The 25,547-nt window shown below is 41.3% G+C and overlaps 2 protein-coding genes across 2 annotated transcripts; both read left to right on the top strand.

The window, feature by feature from the left end:
- The first annotated feature begins 8,688 nt into the window (after window positions 1-8,688).
- LOC115641171 (olfactory receptor 6F1-like) lies at window positions 8,689-9,749 on the top strand. The gene has a single exon (XM_030544250.1). It carries the CDS (start codon window positions 8,689-8,691, stop codon window positions 9,628-9,630), a length of 942 nt encoding a protein of 313 aa, XP_030400110.1. The 3' UTR covers window positions 9,631-9,749.
- Window positions 9,750-21,594: 11,845 nt separating this feature from the next.
- Window positions 21,595-22,516, top strand: LOC115641047 (olfactory receptor 1009-like). Its single transcript, XM_030544156.1, is given in 2 exon segments — window positions 21,595-21,623; window positions 21,625-22,516. Coding segments are annotated over 2 exon segments (921 nt in total).
- Window positions 22,517-25,547: the final 3,031 nt, after the last annotated feature.

The following is a 25,547-nucleotide window of genomic DNA, read 5'->3' as shown; positions in this document are numbered from 1 at the left end:
CAGAGGGCTGGTGACCTCCTCCCCATGCTGTGTTACCCAATGCAGTAGTCTGGGACTTGACCTTGTTCATGAAGACAGAGGCAAAAAAATCATTGAGTACATTAGCTTTTTCCATATCCTCTGTCACTAGGTTGCCTCCCTCATTCAGTAAGGGGCCCACACTTTCCTTGACTTTCTTCTTGTTGCTAACATACCTGTAGAAACCCTTCTTGTTACTCTTAACAGCCCTTGCTAGCTGCAACTCCAGTTGTGATTTGGTCTTCCTGGTTTCATTCCTGCATGCCTGAGCAATACTTTTATACCCCTCCTGGTCATTTATCAAAACTTCCACTTCTTGTAAGCTTCCTTTTTGAGTTTAAGATCAGCAAGGATTTCACCGTTAAGCCAAGCTGGTCGCCTGCCATATTTACTATTTTTTCTACACATCAGGATGGTTTGTTCCTGCAACCTCAATAAGAATTCCTTAAAATACAACCAGCTCTCCTGGAATCCTTTCCCCCTCATATTATTCTCCCAGGGGATTCTGCCCATCAATTCCCCGAGGGAGTCAAAGTCCATCCACTTTTGCTTCCCCTACTAATTCCTTCCAGTTTGTGAGCAGCAGATCAAGAAGAGCTCTGCCCCTAGTTGGTTCCTCCAGCACTTGCACCAGGAAATTGTACCCTACATTTTCCAATTTTAACACAGTTTCCAATGTACCACTGTGACCCCATTGAAGTCACAGGCCCTGATGCACCTCTCACTCAGTTGGTGTAAGTGAGGAGGTGAATGGTAGTAGTGTACATCTAACTCCCCACAAAATGGTTGGTAGGAGAGACTTTGGTGCTTAGCTCCAGCAGAGTGTTCAGGACAGAGAATCCTGAGTGCAGGGATCACACCCTCTGCTCATCATTTCCTACTGGCTAATGGACTGGCTCCCGCTCAGTGTGCTGGCTTTTGGGAATCCCATTCTTAGGTGCTGGAGAACTGGTCTACACTGTGAAATAATTTGCTCTAAGGGGGTGTGATTTCTAAAGTGCACTAACGGGCTGTGCATTAATTGGTCTGGGAGCTAGATTCACAGAGGGACATGGGCATTGCAATGCTCTGCATCACCACACCTAAGGCTTAGGCAGAGAGAATCACTTGGATTTGCAAACCTGGAGTTTGGCGCCCAGGCTCCCTATACAATGGAAGGGGAGAGATGAGATAAGTGGCTGCTTGACTAAGCTAGCTAATGGGAGATGCTGAGGAGAGGAGTGTGTCCTGAGCCCCATCCCTCACAGGCAGTTGGGTGCCTGAGTCCAGGTTGAACGTAGGCATCTCTCCCTGCTTAGGAGTCACAGCTGTGAACTCTCTCTTGACATTAGGTGCTTACTCCATTTTTGTAAAGAGCCCCAGGGAAGAAAAAGAACAAGAACATCCCTTCGAAGGGAGAAGAGATATGAGCAGGGCTTAGCCACCTCTGCAGTGAGTTCCCAAGCCACTGGGCTACGGGATAGTCTAATGTGGGGCTCTCTCAATCTATCTGGTTGAAGCTGTTCCACTGTGGATTACATGATTCAAGAATCGTTGTGCTAGAGAGCAAAGGCACAAGCTTAGGGTCATGCTGTAGCCTGGTGGTTAGGGCACATGCCCAGAGGCAGAAACATAGATGTCTAGGGATCTTTTCCTTCAAAAATACAGGTGACAAGTGAGTTTAAGTGCTTACAGAGTTTGGTGGCAGTCGAGGGTTTTTTTTCTGAATCTGAGTGGTACCTGATCTTGGGATTTAGATATCTAAAGTGGAAGTTAGGCACCTAAACTCCTTTTTGATTCTCACACCTAAATACCTTTGAAAATGTGGCCCTAAAAATAATCTATGAGTCTGATCCCCAGCTCATTGAAATTAATGGGCATCTTTCCAGTGAGTTCAATGGACTTTGAATCAGGCCCTGTGTGGATATTACTAATTACCATTTAGGTTCCAATTCTGCAAACACTATTTATGTGCTAAATTTTACTACTGCTTCCAACCCTCAGATGGCAAAAATCCATGAAAGTCAGTATGTACAGCTTTCCTCTGGGTCTCTTCTTAGGGAAAGGACCCAGAATATCTACAGCTACTCTCTGAAATGGAACCTCAATTATGGGGAGTGGCTGGAGAGGGGCTTTGACCTGGTCTTGGGGTTTTCCCATTCTTTGGCATGCCTCACAAGACTGGACATAGGTAGAAACATCCTTGCCCATTCACCCCCAATGAAATGACTTTCCCAAACAGTCTTTGGTTCTGTTCACTCCAGCATGGTCACTAGGATGATCGTGGACTAAGCTCAAGAGCTTTACCCAGTACCTAGCTGGAACTACCAACTGTCTTTGAGGATGCTGGTCCTCCTGTGCCCACCAGAAAGAGTTTCCTTGTATAAAAGTCCTTTTTCTACAACAAATCAGGACCTATTAGAAGAGCGGAGAGATGGTGGGGTTGCTCCGTGCTGCCGTTCAAGCTCTCTTGAGGCTCTCATCTGCTTTCTGCTCTGCCTGGAACTGTTCCATTGACACTGGAGACATCAGTTCCTTACTGGATTGTAGACTTGGGCTTGGTCCCTCTGGAAGTGATGTAGGTGATGGGGTTATTTCTGTTGACTGTGAACCGCTTTCCGCTGGTGCACTAGGTTGTATTTCCGGCTCCGGCTGAGCCTCTTGTCAGGTTTAGCTGTTCCTGCCAGTGCAATCTCGGTGGTGCACTCTGGCATTGGAGTTGCAGATGGCATTGCAAGTGCTGGATTCAGTGCTGGCAATGGTTCTGGTGCTGGTTGCTCCATCAGTTCCAGTTCTGGGAATGGTTCTGGTTGGGTCTCTGGGACTGGATCTACTACTGCTGTCACAGGCATTGGAATGGGGTTCAGTTCCACCACCTCAGTCTGGGTCTCTGATAACACAGATCAGGCCCTGGTAGAAGGCTCAGGAACAGGGATAGGTGTGAAGGCTTGATTACCCTGGTTGCGAGTGACCATATTCCTACACTCTTGGCTAGCTTAACATGGTTGGCCAACTCTGCCCCCAGCAGCATGGGAATGAAATAATCATCATAGACTTCTATGCCTCACCTTCCCCATCTGGGGATATTGACACTTAATCTATTTGAGAATCCCACTTGAACAGTGCTAGGCATTATTATTTCAAAAAAATATAGATGTCAGTGTCTGTGGGCCTGATCTCCCTTCCTCTTGGTTTCTCTAGTCTAAATCAGGAATAGTTACCCTTACATCAACAGGCCAGTTTCCCAGCTGGTGCAACTTGGCCGTACCTCCACTGAAGTCAGTGGAACCAGATCCCCAGCTGGTGTGTATTTTCATAGCTCCATTGGATTCAATGGGCCATTTCCCCATCCGTTTTAAACTAGCATAGCTTCACTGAGGTCAATGGGATGAAATGCCCAGCTGGTGTAAACCAACAGAGCTATGTCAGTCTACAGCAGCTGAATATCTGGCACAATCAGTATTTCCTGACTAAGAACTATTCAGTGGGCTGACCCTGCCAGCTGTTACTCATGAAAGTACTTACCTCAGAGATCCCAGTGTTATCAGTGAAACCACTGATGTCCGCAGACCTACTCACATGAGTAAGGCCCATTTGAGTGTTTGCAGGACTCAGCTCCTAACTTCTGTGGTTAAAAGAAGGACAAACAACTGCCCTGATAATTCACTCACACCAGTTTTTTGCACTGATCTATCTCCAATGACTTTAATGCAGCCACTCATCATTTGCCTCAGTGAAAGTGATGGGAGAATTTGGCCTGATATATCTAGTGATGGCTAAAATTCCAGATCTGATTCTTTATCACAGGCAGGCAAAGTGTAAAGGAGTTAAACATATAGCTCCCATTGACCCATTGACTCTCTGTGGGATTTGGACACCTAACTCCCTTCATTCCTTTTCAAAATCTCAGTTGCCATTTTCCTGAGTAGATTGCTGTGGTTGAGATTTTCAAAGATCACCAGTTTCCCTTAACTGAAGTGGGAATCCAAATCCATTAGGCTGGGATTCACAAAGGAGCGTAAGGGAATTGGGTCCCCAATCCCACTGAAATTCAATCCTACCTAGCTCCCTTAGGCCCCTTCTGGAAATCACACCCTGTGACAGCCTTGAAAATCACAAGCTGTGTGTTTTGGATGTGCTGGATCAGGCTGGCCAGATAAAATACACTTGCTTGACTTAAACTTTATATTCATCCACAGGACATATATAGTGTGAGCAGCCTCTTAGATATGTTCTAGGAATTATTTTGGAGAAGTTATGTGGCCTCTGTTATACAGGGGGTCAGACTAGATTAGCACAATGGTCCTTCCTGGCATTAGAATCTATTAATCTAAGCACTGCATTCTTCCCCAGATCTTTATCCAGGGGGAAAAAAGGGGGATTAATGGGTTACAGATTGTTGTAATAAGCCATAGATCCAGTATCTTTATTAAGTCCATGATTTTTAGTTTCTAGCAAAGTTATGAATTTAAGCTCCCAAACTCATCCTTTGAGGGTGTCGTTCAGGTTTCCTTTGAGGACAAGGACTACGAGGTCAGATATGGAGTGACTGTTTTGTGACAAGTATTCACCCATGAGTGATAGGGTGTTTTTTTTGTCTTTGTCATGCAGCTGCTGGACCAGTAGGTGTAGAGCATCCTCCATCTTCATCCACCAGAGCTTTGGTCTATCACGTGAAAGGTAAATATTCCCAGTTGGAAATAGAACTGTGGTGCAATAATTCAATGTTGTTTACACTGTGCAGACATCGGGCTGCTGCTAGAAATTCCCTGATGATAATAGTTAATAAAACAAATCAGCTAACTAGGGCCTGTCCACAGTCTTCAGTTCTGCTACTCCCTGCAGATAAAGGCAACCGGTGACACTGATGTTCTTTACTGTGTGCATCTACACAGTACAAAACCACTGCAAGAAGCATGAGGTCATTTGTTGAAATAACTGTATATGCACAGAGAAAACAGTGAGTAGTGTTAGATCCACATAAGACAACTTCGCCTGCTGAATTTCTGAGAAGAGTTAAATGATGCATTCTGGTCACAGCACTTTTGAAGGTAAAATATGATCATTCTTAGTTAAGAGTAAACCACCTCATTTTCTATTCTTTTCATACCACACCAATTGCCATAATACTTAGTGTCTCTGTATAACGGGGTTAAGCATTTATAGGTACAGAAAATATGGGATTTGTGAATTGAAATACTGTTTTTATTATTAAGGTACTTAGTAATGAAAGCAAAGTTCTAGATTCTGATATCACATAACAGATCTATAAATCTGAAATAACTCCCTCTAAAGTCCATAGTATAGCTGGTCAAAATATTTTGAACACATTTTTCCCCCTTTGCCCAAAAAATGCCTTTGTATCAAAATTGAAATTTTACCACGGGAAATTGAAAAAAATGTGCAAATTGTATTGAAACAAAAATATCTTTTAAAAAATCAGTACAAATATTGAAAACAGGGAAAAATGAGTGAAATAAAGACAACTTCAGAGTTTTGTTTCCAGAAAATCTTTTTTTTTTCATTGAAAGTCAATGGGATTTAGATTTTGTCTAGATAGGGGAAATTGACTGGCATAACTATTCTGGACTAATTTAGCTATCATGGAATAACTATCCCATATGGACACTGTATTCAGAATAAAAGTGATTTTAGTCTCGAAAAATCTCTCTGCTTTGTAAGCAGAGTAAATATTCTGTAACAAAGTAATTTTTATTCTGGAATATAGTGTTCATATAGGGAGTGATACTGGAATAGCTGTTGCAGACAGCTTATTCCACAATAGCTATGCTGGATGATTTAAATCCCATTTAGGCAAGGATTTCAACCCCTAAGAGCCTAAGTTACTTTTAAAAATAGGACTTAGTCTCCTAAAGAACCTCTTGTCTTGATTGTTAAATGAATCAGCTGTGTATGTCTCAAAACCTTGCATCTGGCAGCATTTCAAAGTTTTCCCTTTTTGTATTAAGCTGTGTTGTCCCTGTCTTTTGCACAGAAAGGTTTGCCATTTTTTGCATGTTGAATTGGTTTTCTTAAACATATGCGACACAAGATCCTTAACACTTTCAAATTGGCCAACTTCATTGAAGACACGATGTAAAATTTGCATGAGTTTGACTCTGCAGTCTTAACTAACAAAAGTTCCCATTGAATGTGATGGGACTTTTCAGTGGATATGGACTTGAAAATTAGCCCCTAAGATTTCTACAATTAAAAACATGCTTACTGCTTACTATCTGAAGCATCCATTCACATGAATTCCACACCTTCAGCTGCTGCAAATTGACATAATTCTATTGAAGTTTTTTGTAGTTATTGAAGGATTTTTGGTCGTTTTTTAACTTTGCCTACCTATACATTTCAATTAGTATAGATGGAAATATTTTCCCTCAGTCTGTATGTGTACTGTGACATCGACATTTATCAACATTTGCCAATAAAATTTAATTCTTCAAAGCTGAACTATATGTCATAGGGTTTGCAGAATCAGTAGAGCTCCTCAAAAAATGGAATTTGTATTTGGTAGGAAATTTTGTTACTGCAACATTTGTTTTCATCCCAAATTGGGGCAAATTATTGAAATATTTTAGAAATTGTCAAACAAAAATTTCTGTATTTTAAATTGAAAAAATGATATTTTTGATCTACATGAAACATTTTATTTTGAAATGATAAGTCAAAATGAAAAAAATGGAATGTCAAAATGAAATGAAAAATGCATTTTGATATTGACATTTTGACTTAAATGACATTTTAAGTTGAAATGTAAATCTAACACTATTTTTCATGAAAATAAAAAAATAAATCTTGCGGTTGTTGTTTTCCTTTCAATTTCTTTTAAATTACATTTTAAGATGGGAAAATTTTGTTCATCCAATTTTGACCATGTCTAAGAATTACTCACTATTGTGTGCAATCATATACAGATATTAGCAATGCTGGTTTACATTTATCATGTCTACGACCACCTTTTTCCCTTAAAAAAGAAAAGAGTCTGTGTGGACCAGAGGAGTTCATTTAAAATAAAAATATTTCTCAGGTTTGGTCAATATGAACCATAACCATGTTTCCTTACTCTGTACACTTGACACCATGATGGGTGAAAAAAGGAAAATATCAAACGTGTCTTTACAAATTAGTGTAAGCTAATAAGGATCTGCAAAACCTCAATTTTAATTATACAGTTTTGTCATGTTGAAACTAAAGGGCAAAATTAAGTTTTCTACTGGAGGGAAAACTCTTATTTATGAAGAATAAGGAGAGAGGGAACACCAATAATTAGGACCAGTCAAAAAAATTCCATCAAAACTTTTTTTCTGCAGAAAACTGGGTTTTTGACAAAATTAAAATTATAGAGGAAAGTGTCTGCTCCTCTAAACAAACAACACCCCCCCAAAGAAAAAAAAACAATAATCCTGACCCATTATTTTTAATTTGAAAATCAAACACTATCAGTTTTGGTCAAAATGTTTAAATTTTTAGCAGTTTTCAGTGGAAAATATTCAGGTTTTCACTAAAAAAAAATCGGCTTCAGCTAAAAACCTGCAGTTTTTCAATGAAAGTTCTTAAAAATGTTGCAGAGAAAAAAAGATATGACCAGGTTTATTAATAATTCATAAAAGTAAACCCGACAACTTTATGCTTTCTCCAGTGCTGTCCCACAAATCTACTTCATTATCCACCTTCTATTCCCTCCTCAAGACATTTCCTCATCATGATATCTACAAAAAACTTGACAATGGTTAGGCTGTTGGTATGCAGAGACCAATGCCTATCAATTGAACATGAGCTTCCAGTGCGACGCTGTGGCCAAAAGGGTTAATGCAATCCTGGTATGCATAAACAGTAGGCACAGAGAGGTTATTTTACCTCTGTATTTGGTACTGGTGTGACCATTGATGGAATTCAGTGTCCAGTGCTGGTGTCCACAAGTCAAGAAGGATGTTGTTAAATTGGAGAGGGTTCATAGAAGAGCCATGAGAATGATTAGAGGTATTGAGAACATATGTTATAATAAAAGACGCAAGGAGTTCAACCTATTTGCCTAACAAAGAAAAGAATAAGGGGTGACTTGATGACAGTCTATAAGTACCTTCGTGGGGAACAAATATTTGATAATGGGTTCTCCAGTCTAGCAGAGACAGGCCTAACATGGTCCAGTGGCTGGAAGTTGAAGCTAGACAAATTTAGACTGGAAACAAGGTGTGAATTTTTAACAATGAGAGTAATTAATCATTGGAACCATTTACCAAGGGTCATGTTGGATTCTTCATCACTGACCGTTTTTAAATCCAGATTGGAAGTTTTTTTTAAAACACATCTGCTCTAGGAAATATTTTGGAGAAGTTCTCTGGCCTGTGTTATACAGTAAGTCAGACTAGATGATCACAATGGTCCCTTCCAGCCTTGGAATCAAAGAATACAATCTCAGTGTTTCCTTGAACTCTCCCATATGTATGTCTCCATCTGTTGTCCCTAGTCTGGTAATTAGACTGTAAAATTCTTGGGGCAGAAACTGTCCTTTTGTTCTGTGTTTGCACAGCATCTGGTACAACTGGGTTCTGGTCCGCTACTGATACTTTTATGTGATATGGTTATTAAAATAAATAGTAATTAATAATTATTATTAATAAAGCCCTGTTCTCAGAGCTAACAATATTCTTCTGAGTTTCTTTTTCTCTCTGTGAAGACATGCCTGATGTAGAGGGGGAAAAGCAAACGACCATCACAGAGTTCATCCTCCTGGGATTCGGTGACCTTCATGAGCTGAAGATCCCTGTATTCGTGGTGTTCCTGGCTATCTACATAGTAACACTCACTGCAAATATCCTGATCATTGTGACGGTATCTTATAACCACAACCTGCACAACCCCATGTACTTTTTCCTGGGCAACCTGTCTGTCCTGGAAGTCTGCTACACTACCAGTGTCTCCCCCAAGATGCTGAAAACCCTTCTGGTGGTGCAAGAAGACATTTCCTTCTCTGCTTGTCTCCTGCAGTTCTACATCTTCGGATCTCTGGTTGTTGCTGAGTTCTTCCTGCTTGCTGCCATGTCCTACGACCATTACTTGGCCATATGCAAACCACTGCATTACGCCTCCACCATGAGCTTCCAGCTTTGCTTTCAGTTGGCAGTGGGGTCGTGGGTCATTGGGTTCCTTTCACTGGTAGTCACCATGCCCATGGTTTCTAGGTTATCTTTCTGTGCTTCCAAGGAGATCGACCATTTCTTCTGTGACCTGAAACCCATCATTAAACTCTCCTGTGGGAATACCTACATGGTCAGGATACCGGCTTTCATCATAGCCTCCCTTGTGTCCTTCTTGCCTTTCCTTCTAACCCTACTGTCCTACTACAAAATAATCTCTACCATCCTGAAGATCCCTTCCACCTCTGGGAAGCAGAAAGCCTTCTCCATCTGCTCCTCCCACCTCATTGTGGTGTCTTTGTTCTATGGCACACTTATGGTGGTCTACGTGGCTCCCATAGCCAACCAGTGGCCAAACGTAAACAAGACATTTTCCATGCTGTACACAGTGGTGACCCCACTGATCAACCCCATCATATACAGCCTGAGGAACACGGAGGTCAAAGAGACATTGAGAAAGCTTTTCAGTAAAAATCCATGCTAAGTGCATGACCAGGGGCTCTGTCCTATCTTGATTGCTAAATCCTTTCTCACCTTATACACACAAGTAGTCTCATTGAAGTCAATAGCCCAAAGTCCAAGCTTTGTCAAAGCTGATAAAGGGATTTGGATGCCCTCTACATATACTACTTAATACCAAATGAAGGATGTGCCAGTAGCTAGGACACTAGCTTGGAAGTTGGGAAAACTACTTTCAGTTCCCTGCTCAAGTACATGTTTCCTGTGTGAGCTTGGCTAAATTCTCAGACTGCAAGGCCAGAAGGGACCATTGTGATCATCTAGTCCAATCTCCTGTATAACACAGGCCATAGAATAATCCCCAATATAATTCCTAATGCAGATCTTTAGGAAAAAAAACAAAATCCAGGCTTGATTTAAAAATTGTCAGTGATGAAGAATCCACTACAACCCTTGGGAAACTATTCAGAACAGGGCAGAGAGCTATGCTGTGCTTACACCTGGATTGGCACCCAGGAGGCAAATTATGTATTTAGCAGCAGAGGGGAGATGCAGATTTTGTATGTCCTGCCCCTTGTGGGCAGTGCTGGTAGTGATTAGACATGGGGAATACTTCATCCAAATATTGCCAGCAAAGACTCAACCATCTGCCCACATGCCTCGCCACTGACCTCAGCTAGGATCCATATGAATGCAGATGTACACATAAACAAAGCAATTTATAGAACAAGGGCCTTAGTTTCCTATTTGCCAAAACCAGTAGCCTTACTTTCCTACACCCCAATATTTGATATTACATTCAGCAGACACAAACACATATGCAAAAATGACCAGCAATGACATTAACATTGTGATCATTGTGTATTAGATTTAACACCCCAAGGAGATGAGATAAACCCACAGAGTTTGATGTTTCTGCAAAAATGACATTGCTGGTATCTAATTTGAGATATGAGGTCTCAGAGTTTACACCTCATTAAGATGAATGAGGGAAGAGAACACCACTCTTACAGGTATTGGTCTTGATTATGCCTGGCCTTCCCCCTTGTGCATTGTCCCTTTGTAATGTCAATGCAATGTAAAACTCTAGCAAATCAGAACTAGCGACTGACATTTTATGTTTCTTTGTACAGCATCTAGCACAATGAGAATCTGTTGTTGGCTTCTAGGAGCTATGACAATATCAATGTTTAATTCATGGATTGTAAGGCAAGAAGGGACCATTACAATCACCTCGTCTCTATCTCTTGTGTGATACAAACCAGAGAGAGCAGCAAAGAGTCCTGTGGCACCTTATAGACTAACAGACGTATTACAGCATGAGCTTTCGTGGGTGAATACCCACTTCGTCGGTACCCACGGAAGCTCATGCTCCAATATGTCTGTTAGTCTATAAGGTGCCACAGGACTCTTTGCTGCTTTTGCAGATCCACACTAACATGGCTACCCCTCTGATACTTGAAACCAGAGAGAGCCACCCCGTCATTCCTACATCAATCCCATACACTGTGGTTGAGCTAGAGTTTATCTTTTTAGAAAGAGATGTCCAATCATGATTTAAAGGTTTCTAACCATCAGAGGAGTGAAGTTCTGGAACAGCTTTCCATGGGGAGCTGTGAGGACTCTTACTGTATATATGTGGGGTTTTTGTTTGGTTTTGTGTTTTCAGAAAACCAGTGCCATTTTCACTGAAAATATTGGATAACACACTCAGCTCAGCCTACATGAGCAATGAACAGGGCCGGCTCTAGACACCAGCAAAACAAGCAGGTGCTTGGGGTGGCATATTTCCAGGGGGCGGCATTTTGGCCATCCTTTTTTTTTTTAACTCCCTTCCTCCCCTCTCACAACCCTGGAGAAGCGGAGCCACGGAGCAGCTGGGGATCCAGCATGGGAGCCGACAATGCACGGAACCCTGGGACCTGTCGTTTGTTGCCTAGCTCCCTGTCTATAGAGCCAGCCCTGGAGCAGGGAAAGAACTATATTTCCCAGCAATCCGTTGGCTGCTATCAACAGGAATGGGAGGGGTAGGAAGTGAGGTAGCTGAACCATGCTGCGAGTCAAGAGGGGTGGCACTGTGAATGAGGAACAAGTGTGCCCAAGGAGTAGAAGGCTTTGCCCCAGATATCCCCTTCAGAAGACTTCCCCAGACTGTATTAGGGATACTGGTGTGACCTCAGCTTGCAGCCCACAAAGAAGGAAGTGGGTGGTCTAAATGGACAGTGCACCTCTCTATCTGAAGCCTAGCAAGGGAGGTATGTGGATCCCACTAGAGCAGGGGTAGGCAATCTATGGCAAGCGTGCTGAAGGCGGCACGTGAGCTGATTTTCAGTGGCACTCACACTGCCTAGGTCCTGGCCACCGGTCTGAAGGGCTCTGCATTTTAATTTAATTTGAAATGAAGCTTCTTAAACATTTTAAAATCCTTATTTACTTTACATACAACAATAATTTAGTTATATATTATAGACTTATGGAAAGAGACCTTATAAAAATGTTATAATGCGTTACCAGCACGCAAAACCTTAAATTAGAGTGAATAAATGAAGACTTGGCACAGCACTTCTGAAAGACTGCCAAACCCTGCATAGAATTTAAAATGAAAAGTAAGGAAGGGGAGGCTCTGCTAGGGGACTTTGGCAGCTTTAGATACTGTACCAGGCACGTAGGAGTATTTCCACTTTTGAGCCATGGAAGCAGAAATTGACTTTTCCTTTCCAGATTTAGCTAATATTCAGAAAGGGAATCTAGCACCTGCCTTCCAGATTTGAACACTCTGAAAATTCAGGAGTGCTCAAGCTCAATTTGGGCAGGTGTTACTTCATTTCTCCCAAATCAAATATACTGATCCACTGTAATTTGCTGTAGAAAAAGTAGGATAACAAATGAAGAAGCAAGAAATGCTTCCCAGTGGTTTTTAGGAGTGGAATTGCTATTTTCAACAGCTATTGCCTTTTTTAAAATATATATCTATTTGTTTAAAAGGAAGACAGTGATATTGCATTGGAAAATTCCCCATAGAAACAAAGAGTGGAACAAAAGAATAATAAAGGCATTTCAACTTTTCCTCATTTATGTAGGGCAGTCTTATAATATGCATCCAGATATCCTCCAATCACACAAGCTGAAAATTGTTTCCCTTTACTGCAGTCCTGTTACCATATGGGAACCAGTCCTGTCTGTGTTCTGTGCACATCCAAAATTCCTGCTGAATGACCCACCCTGGGAGAGAGTTACCAGAGACCCAGGGTTGGGACAGCAGGAGGGTGCAGGTTGTGTGGGAGAGCCTAGGGCTGGGGCAGCAGGGGATTGAGGGTGTGGAGGGGGGGAGCCTAGGGCTGGGGCAGCAGGGGAGTATGTGAGGGGGAGCCCAGGGCTGGGGTGGGAGGAAGCCAAATTTTTTTTTTGCTTGGTGTGGCAAAAAACCTAGATCCAACCCTGGCAATGAAGATTTACCCTGGTTGTTAGAGAGATAAAGTTTGGGATTTTAAAGGTTTGGAAAGGAGCTAGGTGCCTAAATCCTATTAATTCTCTAATTGACTTTAAAACCCTAAACTAAAACAAGTCTACTAGTTCTCTTTATTTTGAATGTAAATCCCCAGAGGTCCAGAACCCAGATCTGCAGAGCAGCTAGGCAGTTAATAGCTCCAGGGTGCCTCCCAACAGCAGCTATAACCAGCTTGCACTCCACTTCCCATGACCCTCTGTCTACACAGATCATAGGAAGCTCTATCTCCAGGGTTTGACAGACGGCAGCCCAATGATTCCTCATTGGCTCCCTGCCCTACGTAAACCCAAGGGGCACTCCAGGAAGCATCCAAACAACAATGTGGATCTCTGTAGTTGTTATGACTGTTCTTGTTCTATGTTCTTGAACTTCTGTCTTGACCTTGGACTTTATCTCCTGACTCGGATCCTGAAACCTGACTTGGATTTTAACACTCGGTACCAACCCAGGCCTGGAACTGACCACAAAGTCCTTGGCTACTGCTAGCCTCAGGCTTGCCCCTGCTCTGACCCTTGACCCTGACTGCCCTTGTTGAGATCTTGACATTGATAGTCTTTCAACTATCACTGGGGACTGGGCAGGTTGTGTAGAGTGATCTGGGTGTATTCTGTGAGGTGTAGTCAGAATTTATATGTGATGAAGTGGACGTTTTCTGTAATATTTTGATAAATGACATGCATGGCAGTGACTTACTTGCTTAGGCACTGCCAGCAAGTGGATGTAAAAAGGTTAAAAGGCTCTTGGGGCTTAACTCTAGTCACTGTCTTGGGGGGGGGAGTCATTAAGGAACATCTGGAACTGACCTATTTCAGTGGAGGATCCAGAAAGACAATGAGAGCCCCAAGGACTGAACAATTTACACCTGCCCATGAACAACTCTGGGCAGGCGGGACATGTGAAATCAGCATGGGTCTGCAGGAGGAGGAGGAAGGGCCAAGAGGTGTCAGGTGGCTGGGTTAAGGGCGGCTCAGCAGCCGTCACCTAGTACTGACAGAGAGAGAGAGAGAGAGAGAGAGAGAGGAATGGATTCCATGGCATCTTGGCTGGGTAGAGAGCTGGCTTAGCCAGGATGGACTGCTAGCTGTGCTTCTCTATGCCTACACAAGGATTCCCCGGTGCTGTGTTCCAGTTGAAAAGGCTTCCTGGTGTCACTGTGAATGTTTGCTGAGGCACTAGGGTCCCTGAAGAGTGTAACAGTCTGTGTGACCAGGAGTCTCTCTCAACTGGACTTGCTGTGCAGAATTCATGGTGTGAAAGGCCACAAGGACTTAAAGAAAAGTCGGACCCTGTGGGGGTCTGGCACACTGAAGGGGTTCTGTAAAAGGTGAACATTAAAATAGGTAGCAGCCTACTTTAACTTACCCCATTTTATACCCTCCTGGTAGGCCGATGTACCTTCCTACTCACCCTGTTGATATCTACCAGTCTACCTACGTACACACTGGCTGGGATTTTTCAAGAAGCCTAAGGGAGTTAGTTGACAGTCAATGGGATTTGAGTACCTAACTCCCTTAAGCTCCATTTAAAATATAAGACCACATCCACCTGGTATCTCTTAGACTCAGACTTTAAATTCTCTCCTTAATTTCTTTGCATTGCTCCCTGTAAAGTTTTCTCAAATAGAATCATGCCTTCCTCCCCCTGAGCCTTCTAACTTATAGGCCACTTGTCTTCCAACTTTTTTTCATCTCCACTTTGAGAGAGAGACTTCTTCAAATACTTCAGTCTCCCCAGTTCTTGGTTTTCAAAATATTCCTCTCTCCGAACCAGAAGGAAGAGTACCATAGGGACAGATTTATAAAGATTGATGCCTGCTGGCAAGATAGACACTTGAAGGTAATTATCTGTGTCTTCAGTCACCTAAATTCCTTTTAAAAATCTGGCCTATAGAGCTTTGGAGGACAATGAATCACTGTTTGAGATCAGCTGTGCTGGACGATAGATGTTGGTTTCTTCCTTGACTGATGAGTCTTCATGAACAAGATTCCTATCCAGTGTACTTTTTAATACCGAAATCCTTAGGTTTGATCTCACTTTTTACTCAGGCCTTATTCCCTGTAAAACTCCCACTGACTGAGTGAAAATTGCATTTCAATGCAAGTTGTGTGCCTAAATCCCATCGGCTCTTTTGAAAAATCCCAGCCTCCATTGCTTTACATACACAAATCACAATCACACTCTTCTCAGGAGGACCTTAAGGCAAACAACAAAACAAGGAAAAACGAAATCAAGTTGCCTGAGAGCACATGAGTGTTTCCCCAATACAACAAACTACAACATTTTCCCTCATGAAATGGAAACTGCGAGTGGCATTGCCAGAAGCACCTGAATTATGTAGAGCACAAGTCAATGGGTCTTGGTTGACCAAAATGTCTGAAAGAGGAGGTGGTGCTCCTTCTTCCAACCATTGCCCAGTGTTAATTACTGGTGTTCTGGAAGATGTGGGTTCACTTCCTCATTCTATCACCTGTAGAACAGGGACTGAAACTTCTACCTCCGAGCTGAAGGCTCTAACCACCAGTATATAGGTACACTGGAGTGGAGTTTTCTCAAGCTTTCCTATCGAAGCTGTCATTGGGCTAGAAAGCTTGAGGAAAATTACACTGAAGCTCAGTGTTAGGGGACTCCTTTGGTAGGTTCAACTCTGTGATCCATTGAGTATTTTATTAAATTATTTATACAGTATGGAACAGCTTCGATACTCCAGAATACCTTATAGCCCAGAAATTAAGGCACTTTCCTCAGAGATGGGAGATCTCTGCCCCCCAAACAGGTAGCCATGGGAAGAGAACCATGGTCCCCCACATGCCAAGAGAGTAACCTAACCAATGGACTGAAGTTACAAGAAAAGCAGCAGCAGAAAGATTCCGCTTCCTCCTGCTGTTTTGTGAATTTAGCCCAATATTTATTTTTTCTGGTTGAAACAATTTAGTAAAATTTCTGGTAAAACCATGAATAATTTGGGGTTGACCAAAACTTCCTTTTTGGTGAATAAATGATTAATCTGAAAAAATATTACAATTTATCTCCTCTGTTTCAATGGCTGTTTACTGCCATCATATACAGTCTATTTACTTCTTTTCCCCATTCTCTAGCCTGTGTCCATTTATTAGGGAAGTTCCAGGCTATCTGACTATGTTGTCATCTTGTGGTAATTATATATTATGGTTGGAGCTTCAAAGGAGTGTAGGGAAGATTATTTGCTATTAGGATGTCTAGCTCCTTAGACTGTTTTGAAAATAAGAGTCTAAATATCTGCCTTTTTGATTGACTGTTGCTGAGATTGGGTACCTAAATCCTTTGATAATCCAAGCCTAATTACTCTCATTTTTAGGCACTATAGAGCATTGCTTAAGTACTGACCCAACTCAGTGTTACTTGGAGCTTGTTACAGAGATTGAACTTCAGGGAACTTTCCCAGGGGGAACAAAACAGCATTTAAATAGTTCTCAAGAAATTAGCTTTTAGTCCTGGAGTCAGCTCAGGAAAGGCTGTTTGCTCCACTCCCACAGATAACCCTGCACATCTTTAGTGCTTTCACTCCTCCTAGTGAAAGGCCCAAGGGCCACGTCCATAGAACTAATGGATGTCTTGAGATGCTCTATTCCAGACACAGATAGACAGACTAGATAGCCAAATCAATAAGTAGCTAGGTAGACTAAGAAAACAGAAAGAGAAAACCACAGATCAGAATGATCTCACCATATTTATGATCCATGTTTAATAGGCAGGTGAGTTGATTCATAATTTTAATCCTTTTAATCTCTTTATTCTTTCAATTTAGAAGGACCAGATTCTGCCCCATTTATCTAGAGGTGGGTCTTTCTGTGGAGTCCCCCTGACTTCTGCCTGGATGCAGCAGTCTGCTCACATAGAGTCAGTTACCGCACAGGGGCCATGACTGGCAACCCAGCTACTATTTGAATCACCCAGCTCTATCTCTCTCATGCAGGACAGCACTGAGATAAATGAGGGGGGGGGGGGGTGTGTGTGATGGACATTCTCTGGAGAAGGAGTTTAGCTTTGGAATTCACTTTGCACAGAATTTGCCTATGTTGACATTCAGATTCTAGTACAAGATCTCTTCGCTTGTGCATTTGTCTGATTAGCTGTGGGGGAAAGGATTTAATTTCTCTCTCAGGAGACATACAGGATTAAACATAGATTTGACATTGGACAGAATGCTGGCTTTGTTGCCATTGCCACTAAAAATAAATGTGATAATAGCCACTCACTTCCATTGGGACAGGATAGATTCTCTTTTGTGTGAACAGCCTGATATTCAGATGTTCAGGACACTGAGTCTAAAGTCCCACTAGATCAGATTTTCCAAGGAACTTTAAAGTGATTTTTAGGCATGAAAGTCCTGTTAATTTTCAGCCAGACCCCTTATTTTCAAATCATGTCAGCGTGCCTTGAGTGTTTTCTGGGGACATTCATTTATTATGATCATTATTAATGTCCCTCAGTATTACACAAGGTGGATTTTTTAAAAAAAGAAATAGCTTTCACAACATATTAAATCTTTAAGCTTAAAAAGAACAAAGCTGCTGTCTAAAATGTATCCCCATGAGTCACCAATAAATCCTGGCTCACGGAACTCTGTAGGTTTTTGTGGTCAGGAGTTTTGTTAAAACCTTTACAGAATTCCTTTGCATTTTAGTACTCAAATTCATTCATTGTCATTGTCATTTGACTTTCCTGCACGTTCTCAGAGTGCCTAAGAGACCTGTCTGCTTGAAGTCGCTGACCATGATATCTTGCAGTCCTAGAATTCTTTATCCCTAGGGATTGTACCACATGCTTCAATTACTGCTGGGATTGTCTTTGTTTTAGTTTTCCATAATTGCTTGCCTTCAAGGCAACATTCTTCATACATCGTCATTCTCTCTCCTTGTTTTTTGTTTTGTTTGTTTTTTTGTTATGTTTCTGTCTGCTGGCATGGCAACATCAGTTAACATGGGCTTGTTTGTTGTCTTTTCTACAACTATGTCTGACCGCACCATTCAGTCTGTGACAATTGCCAGAGCCCATAAATCTTAACCTCTTCATTCCCTAGAGCACATAGATTGTGGCACACTTGGACACTTGGCAACCTCACTGTGTCTGTTCATATAGTCTCTCCTAGATAGGCTCTAGCAGTTGCTCAACGCATGCTCCATCATCTCTTCCTTTCTTGAACACATTCTGCAGCTCAGGGAACAGTCATCAGTCAATTTTACTTCTTAAATAATTAAGCCCCTTAAGGAATTTTCTTGTCCACTCATAATGAGGCTCTGTTTCCTTTTTTGAGGGATCCTTCTACAAGTCATGAGTTTGTCAATCTTCTATCACCAATAGGTTTGATCTCTCTCCACCACTGTCCATTTATTGATCTCTATGTAAATCTATCAGATCTTTTTTGGCAGTTTGCTTTCTCTTTTCTTTCATTCTTTCTTAGCTTGCATGCAGCTCAGTCATTGCTTGTTATCGTGAACAGACACTCTTTATATTGGTTGACTCCTCATATATTTTGATATTATAGTCTTCATTATCAATTGCTTCCTCCACAGATAGCAGAGGTTTTCCTTCATCACGTCATGGGATGTACACCCTGTCTATGACTTGATTGCTATCGAATACTCTATGCATCACCAGCAGCTGTCTGTCTTCTTTGGATGTCATTTTTTTTTCCTTCTCCTCTTCATTCCACTTGATCACTCCAGCAATATTCTGTACTACCGGCATCCCCCACATATTAATGGCTCAGATCAAATTCTTAGACTTGAGTTTTGTCCATAGAGTAGTTCTTGTACATCTGTAATATTCTTTCCTCACTTTTTCTTTCAATTTCTTATTTTGTAGCTCTGACAGTTCTCTGATTCCAAGATATTTGTATGGGTCATACTGAGATATGATGGATAGTTCCTTCATTAATTTGTGTGTTGTCAGATTGTACCAGTCTAGCCATTTTTAGAGATGCTGACACACAGTTAGCCAAGCCAACGCGTAGCTTTATATCTTCACCAAACTTTTCCACATATCATCAAGCTCTGTAGCTCCTTTTTGTGACTGTTCATGTAGTTTCAGATTGCTGATGACTAACAAATTGTTAACTGGTCGTTGCTCTTTGCTGATATGGTAAATTGTGGTTATCTCAACAAGCATCCATGTCAGTGGCAGCATGGTTACCACAAACAGCACTGGTGTTAAGGAATCCCCTTGAAAGATTTCTCTTTTAATTTGAACCTCATCAATGAGTCTCTTCCTGGTAGAGTCGAGTGCTCCAGTTAAACATAGATTGCTGAAGAAAGGAAATGATCTGTGGATGAACCTTGGACATTTTCAGTGTATCAGTGATCCTTGATTGTGAGACGCTGTTGGATGCTCTCTGGTAGTCTGCCCACACATTCGCTAACTTTTTTCTTCCTTTGTTTTGCATCTTCTGTGATCCTCCTGTTTAGCCAGAGGTGGAATTTTGTTCCTTTCAGGTTTACTGTGCTGCCTTTTTGGTCAGGAACCAGTATTCCATTTGTGAGCTAGCCCTATCCAGATCTTCTTTGCCAGAATGATTGTTAGAAGTGTCCATATAGTTGGTAAACAAGAGGTCAGTCTATAATTCATAGGATCACTGCAACCTGCTTCTTTCATTCTTTTTTTTCCACTGAATAAGAAGAGTTGTCCCTGTCACTATCCATCTTGGAAATCCATTCTTCAAACATTTATTAAGTTGTTCAAATAAACAATTATGGAGTATTGTAAGGTGTTTCAGCCAGAATCCATGCATCCAGTCTGGTCCAGCTGATTTCCATTTTTTCATTTATCTTAGTACCTCATTTCTTTCTTTGATCTTTCTGTGTATTCCTCTGTGGTGTGTTTTGTAAACTTTTTCTTTCATTTCTAATCCGGTTCGCTCTCTGCTCATGTTGTACAGTCTGAAACCAGATTTCCTTCCAGAAACAGTGTAACTCTCCAACATCATTTACTGACTCTCTATTTTTGCCTATTCTTTTTTTCAATATCAATCAGATGAAAGAATCTCCTACCGTCTCTGGTGAAGGGGCTGTTCTCTTGATACTAATAACTTTGTGCTGAAATCTTTCAAGTCCATGACACTAAGCAATCAGCTTCTTTTTACATTGTTACTTCATAGCTCTCACATCCTTTATTCAGCTGATATTTCATTTCCAAGGCTGTTTGCTGCTTTTTTCTCTTCACATGATTTTTCTCATATTCAACCAGTAGGCTGGTATCTCAATGAAAAAACGTATTCTTCTGTTTTAACATTCATTTTCATGGAGGTTCTTGAAGATAGGAAGTTTTCCAATGGGTCATATGTTCAGATGTCTTTATGCTAAACCAAAGAGCTGCTACTGTAACTGTAGCATAAATTACATAATTGTACTGGCTAATCCTTGTTGTTTTTTCTCCAGTTTCCTTGACCATTTCATTAAGTGCTTTCATTGTATCATCCAGTGTGTGATGGCCTACAAATTTCACAGTTGGTAGGGCTGATACTCAATGTCTCTTAGGCTTTGCATGATCTTGATCAACAAATCCTTCATATTTTCTGTACTTTCTTCAGGTGCTTTTTCACTCATATTTGTCCTGACATTTACTTCCATTTCTGGCTTCTGTTTATCCTATGTCACTGCTCCCACCAAAGTGTTTGTACATAGTTCTACATGACTAATCTCCGTTTTCAGGCTTTCAATCTTCATTTGTGTAAATTCTCCTCTTTGGAATGAAGCTCTCAGTTGGGCAGTGAGCCTATGCTTGGTCATTACTTTCTCGGTGTTGTCGTTTCTCTCCTTCCAGTATTGGAGCATTTGTTTGCTCCAGGCTCTCTCTTCTGGTTTTGTCAAAAAACAACCGCAGATCACTTCTTGGTTTATAAGACAAATCCTTTTCACTCTCTTGTCACAAATGATCTCTGGTTGTTTGGACAGTTGCATGATTCATGAGGTTGCCCACCTCCACACAAAACACTTTGCTGGGGAGGAGGCTGTCATCCAGATATGGTCTTCTGAGGCCCACTTTAGAGGTAATTGATAATTATTATGAATGCCATATTCTCCATACTGGTTTGGCTTGATAGGCTATATACTTTGTTGGATAGAAAACCAAAATTTCTACACCTCACAGATTTCTTCCTCTTCTTCTGGAATTCTAGAGATTTTAATAGGGATCAATCCAATAAGATACTACAGATACTATATTCAGTAGTTTCTGTACAATATTTATAGAATTGAGTGGAGTTTCTGTGAGTACCAGTGGGGCCTGATCCTGGGATTTAGGGGACTAAAGTGGCAGTTTGGCACCAAAGTCCTTTTCTGCATCTAGACCATTTTTATTTATTTTAAACACACATTTTATAGGATATAGTAGGCCTCTTTACATTCATCCTACTGATCAGATGATCTTCACAGGACATTTCAATTTACTTGTGTGTTAATTTTACTTTTTCCAATCTGACAGGTCTGTTTTCCTGACTAAAGATCCATGGGAAATCAAACCGAAGTGACTGAATTTATTATCCAATGACCCACACATGCAGATTTTCCTCTTCCTGGTGCTTTTAGTTGTCTACCTAATCACGCTTTTGGCAAATATGGTGATCATGCTGGTGATAAGGGCTGATCCTCCTCTTCACACCCCAATGTACTTCTTCCTGTCTCATTTATCCTTTGTTGATATCTGCTATTCCTCAGCCATTGTCCCTAAAATGCTGGTGTATTTCTTAGCAGAGCACAAAACCATTTCTGTCAATAGCTGCATTACACAGATGTTCTTCATTTTCCTGCCAGCTGTTACAGAAGTTTATATTCTCTCAGCAATGGCTTATGACCGCTACGCTGCCATCTGTGACCTATTACGTTACATGGATGCAATGAGCAAAGGGATCTGTTTTCAGCTGGTGAGTGATGCATGGACGATAGGCTTCATAGATGCCCTGCTTAACACTGTTTTTGCCCTCAAGCTGCATTTCTATGGGCTCAATCAAATCAACCATTTCAGCTGTGAGCTCCCTAGTCTATTATGTCTGTCCTGCACTGAGACCCTCACCAATCAAGTGATGCTTTTTACTTCTGTTGTCATACTTGGATCAAGCTCCTTTCTCTTCACCCTGATCTCCTACATTCATATCATCTCCACCATCTTGAGGATATGCTCTGCAGAGGGCAGGCGTAAAGCCTTCTCCACCTGCAGCTCCCACCTTATTGTGGTTGGTTTGTTATACTTGACAGCTTTTTTCCAATACACCAAACCCAACTCAGTTTCATCTGTGGTTCTGGATGAAATATTCTCCGTCCAGTACAGCATCTTGACTCCCATGTTAAACCCCATCATCTACGGCTTGAAAAACAAGGATGTGAAGACAGCTATAGGGAAAATGTTGGGGAAATACAAATTTTTCAAGTAGTGTCGATCTTATTTAAAAACAAACAAACAAAACAAAGAGCATAGAAGTGTGGATAACTTGTGTTTGGCATCTGGCACTGGCATGTGATACTTTGGGCCAAAGCCTCAGCTGGTCTGAATCAGTGCGGCTCCATTAAACTCAGCAGGCCATATCCCCATTGGGTAGAAGAGACACAGGAGCCAAGGGAACAAGATCCTGGGTCTCCATCTAGGGTGAGTGATAGAAGCACCAGGATCTAGAGCCATTCATTTGCTCTCTTTCTCTCTTTGGGCCAATATCTCTTTCAATCTGACTCACTGTCTTCAATGGAGCTATGGCCAATTTATACCCCTTGAGGATCTGGCCAGTTCTATGAAAAGAACATCTTTGTCTATTGCATTCTGTAGTTCTTCCAGAGTATTTTGTTGAAAACCCTATTTAATATCTGTAGTATTTTATAGGATTCCTCCCTATTAATATCTCTGTCTCCAACAATAATTAATAATGAGTGTGATCCCTAGCTGGGCCAAGATGCACAAAGGAATTAATGCTCTACTAGGAGAGATTGAGACATAGATCAGGTATCCCTTACTGCAGTGATTAGGGCACCCACATGGGAGGAACCAGATCCCTTTTTAAAACCTTTCTCCTTACCAAGCACTTGAAGAGGGTCTGCTACATCCCTAACTGCTAGGATAAAAGCTGAGGGTTTTTCTCCACCTAATTCCTCCTTCTTCTCTCCCCTCTTTCACCATGGTTTCTTGCCACCTTAGGTGGGGTTAGAGACTTCTCAGCTGAGAATCCCAAGGCGAAGGAGGTGTGCTCCCATTGAGGAGATAGGAACTGAACTACTGTGACAGCTGCGGGATTTAGAATACAACCCTCTGCTTGGCCTTTCCCATTGGCTAAGGAACCCTCTATCATGTTTTAAAATCTCATTCTTAGGTGCCTATATCTCCCCTTTCACTGTCTAGTTTTTCCCATGTTTGGAAAACAAAATCTGAAAATGTTGTTTGAATGTGAATTTGGAAGAAAAATATCTATTTATTTATTTATTTGTTGCAAGGGGGAAGATTCCATTTCAATTTGACATCTCAAAATTAAATGGAAGTTTTTTGTTTCAAAATGTCCAATTGAAATGAGAACATGCATTTTGAATTGATATTTTCACTTAAATTGACTCATCTCAAGCTCATTGTAAATAAGAATATTCATTCAACATGAAAGATTTCATTGAAATGGACACTTCAAGAGGAAATGTTTTGTTACAGTCAAATTTTAAAATGAAATGTTTAGACATTTCTGCATCTGGTTAGACATTCTGCAAGAGATTTCATCTTTTTGGCCCCTGTTGGGATTAAATGAAATGTCAAAATATGGAGCTTCCTGTGTGATGGAAATTTCTGTATCTCTAATATTTGTATACTGTCAATCGTAACAAGGAAGTGATTTCATAACTTAAAAGGCCAGAAGGGACCACTGTGATCCCCTAGTTTGACCTAGGCCAGATTATATATTTATATATAGATAATAAAAATGTGGTTTCTCCAGTGTCTCAGTCTATTATATTTAAGGCTCTCTGGGTTATAGAAACTCTTTTATTTCATTTTAAGCACACCTACTAGTATTTTGTTGGTGTTTAACAGATGATTGATGGTAACAACCTTCTGTAATTTGGGGGAAAGAACCTCACAGATGGACTGCAGATTGTTGTAGTAATTCAGCCTACAAATGTACCCTTGTTGTGAGCTCAAGTGTGAAAACTATGTGACAGTTCATAAAATGTCACAGTAGCCTATAATAGCAAATGGTGGTGGAAAAAAATCACTAAAGGGAGGGAGAAAGAGAGACTGAATTAGTCCAGAGGAAAAGGTCTCCTGATAGAACTTACAAACATCATGTCTCATAAAAAAGTGTGAGACCGAAAAATCGGTGAACCAAAATCAGCATATCAAACTAATCCTAATTGGTGAGCAAAGTAACCAGGGGATGGGCTATTGCACCCAGCAGTCCCTTTAAGGGTTCTTAAAGAAAGAGACTTTTTGTAGAAAAGTTGGCTACTGGAGTGAGAGTCACCATCATGGCTGACACCCCAACCATTTCCTGAGGCCCCAGAACTTCTTCATCCTAATCCTGAGAGATGTTCTGACCAGACTGGTCCAGAGAGGGAGAGGAAGATGACACCACTACTGCCTGCAGCTAAATCTCAAATACCACCTGAAATGTGAGACTTTCTCTTATTCTGTCTTCCTCCTCTTCACCCCGCCTCCTTTTCCTTCACCACTTTATTTCTTCTCTGTCCTACTCCTCCCCTTTTCCCTTCTGTCTAATGGCTTAGCAGGATAAGGCTGTATACTTAGCAGCACTGCTGTGACCCTGTGACCAGAAAGAGGCCACTGAAATCCTCTAAGCTCAATTACCAGCTTAGTACTTGTAGCGCTGACACCAACCAGGAATTACAGTGCCTGGTACACTCTGGTCCCCCCAAAACCTTACCCGAGGACCCTCAAGACCCAGTCCCTCTAGATATTAACACAAGGAAAGTAAACCCTTTCCCTCACCGTTACCTCTCCCAGGCTTCCCCTACCTGGGTTACCCTGGAAGATTACTGTTATTCAAACTCCTTGAATCTTGAAACAGAGAGGAAAATCCACCTTCCCCCCTCCTTCTCTCTCTCCCTCCCAGACTTTCCCTGAGAGAGAAAGTAATCCTAGCACAGAGAGAAATTAACCTTTCTCTCCCCCTTCCCTCCTTTCCCCCTGACCAATTCCCTGGTGAATCCAGACCCAGTTCCCTGGGGTCTCACCAGAATGAAAAAAAACAATCAGGTTCTTAAACAAGAAAAGCTTTTAATTAAAGATGGAAAAACAGTAAACATTATCTTTGTAAGTTTAAGATGAAATATGTTACAGGGTCTTTCAGCTATAGACACTGAGAATACCCTCCCAGCATAAGTATACAAGTACAAATTAAAAACCTTTCAGCAAAATACAAATTTGAACTCCTTCCAGCCAAATACATATTTGCAAATGAAGAAAACAAACATAAGCCT

The sequence above is a fragment of the Gopherus evgoodei genome, unplaced genomic scaffold (genome assembly GCF_007399415.2).
Source record: "Gopherus evgoodei ecotype Sinaloan lineage unplaced genomic scaffold, rGopEvg1_v1.p scaffold_33_arrow_ctg1, whole genome shotgun sequence".
NCBI lineage: Eukaryota > Metazoa > Chordata > Testudines > Testudinidae > Gopherus > Gopherus evgoodei.
The sequence above is the reverse complement of the archived record's forward strand: the minus strand, read 5'-3'. Positions and strand labels throughout refer to the sequence as shown.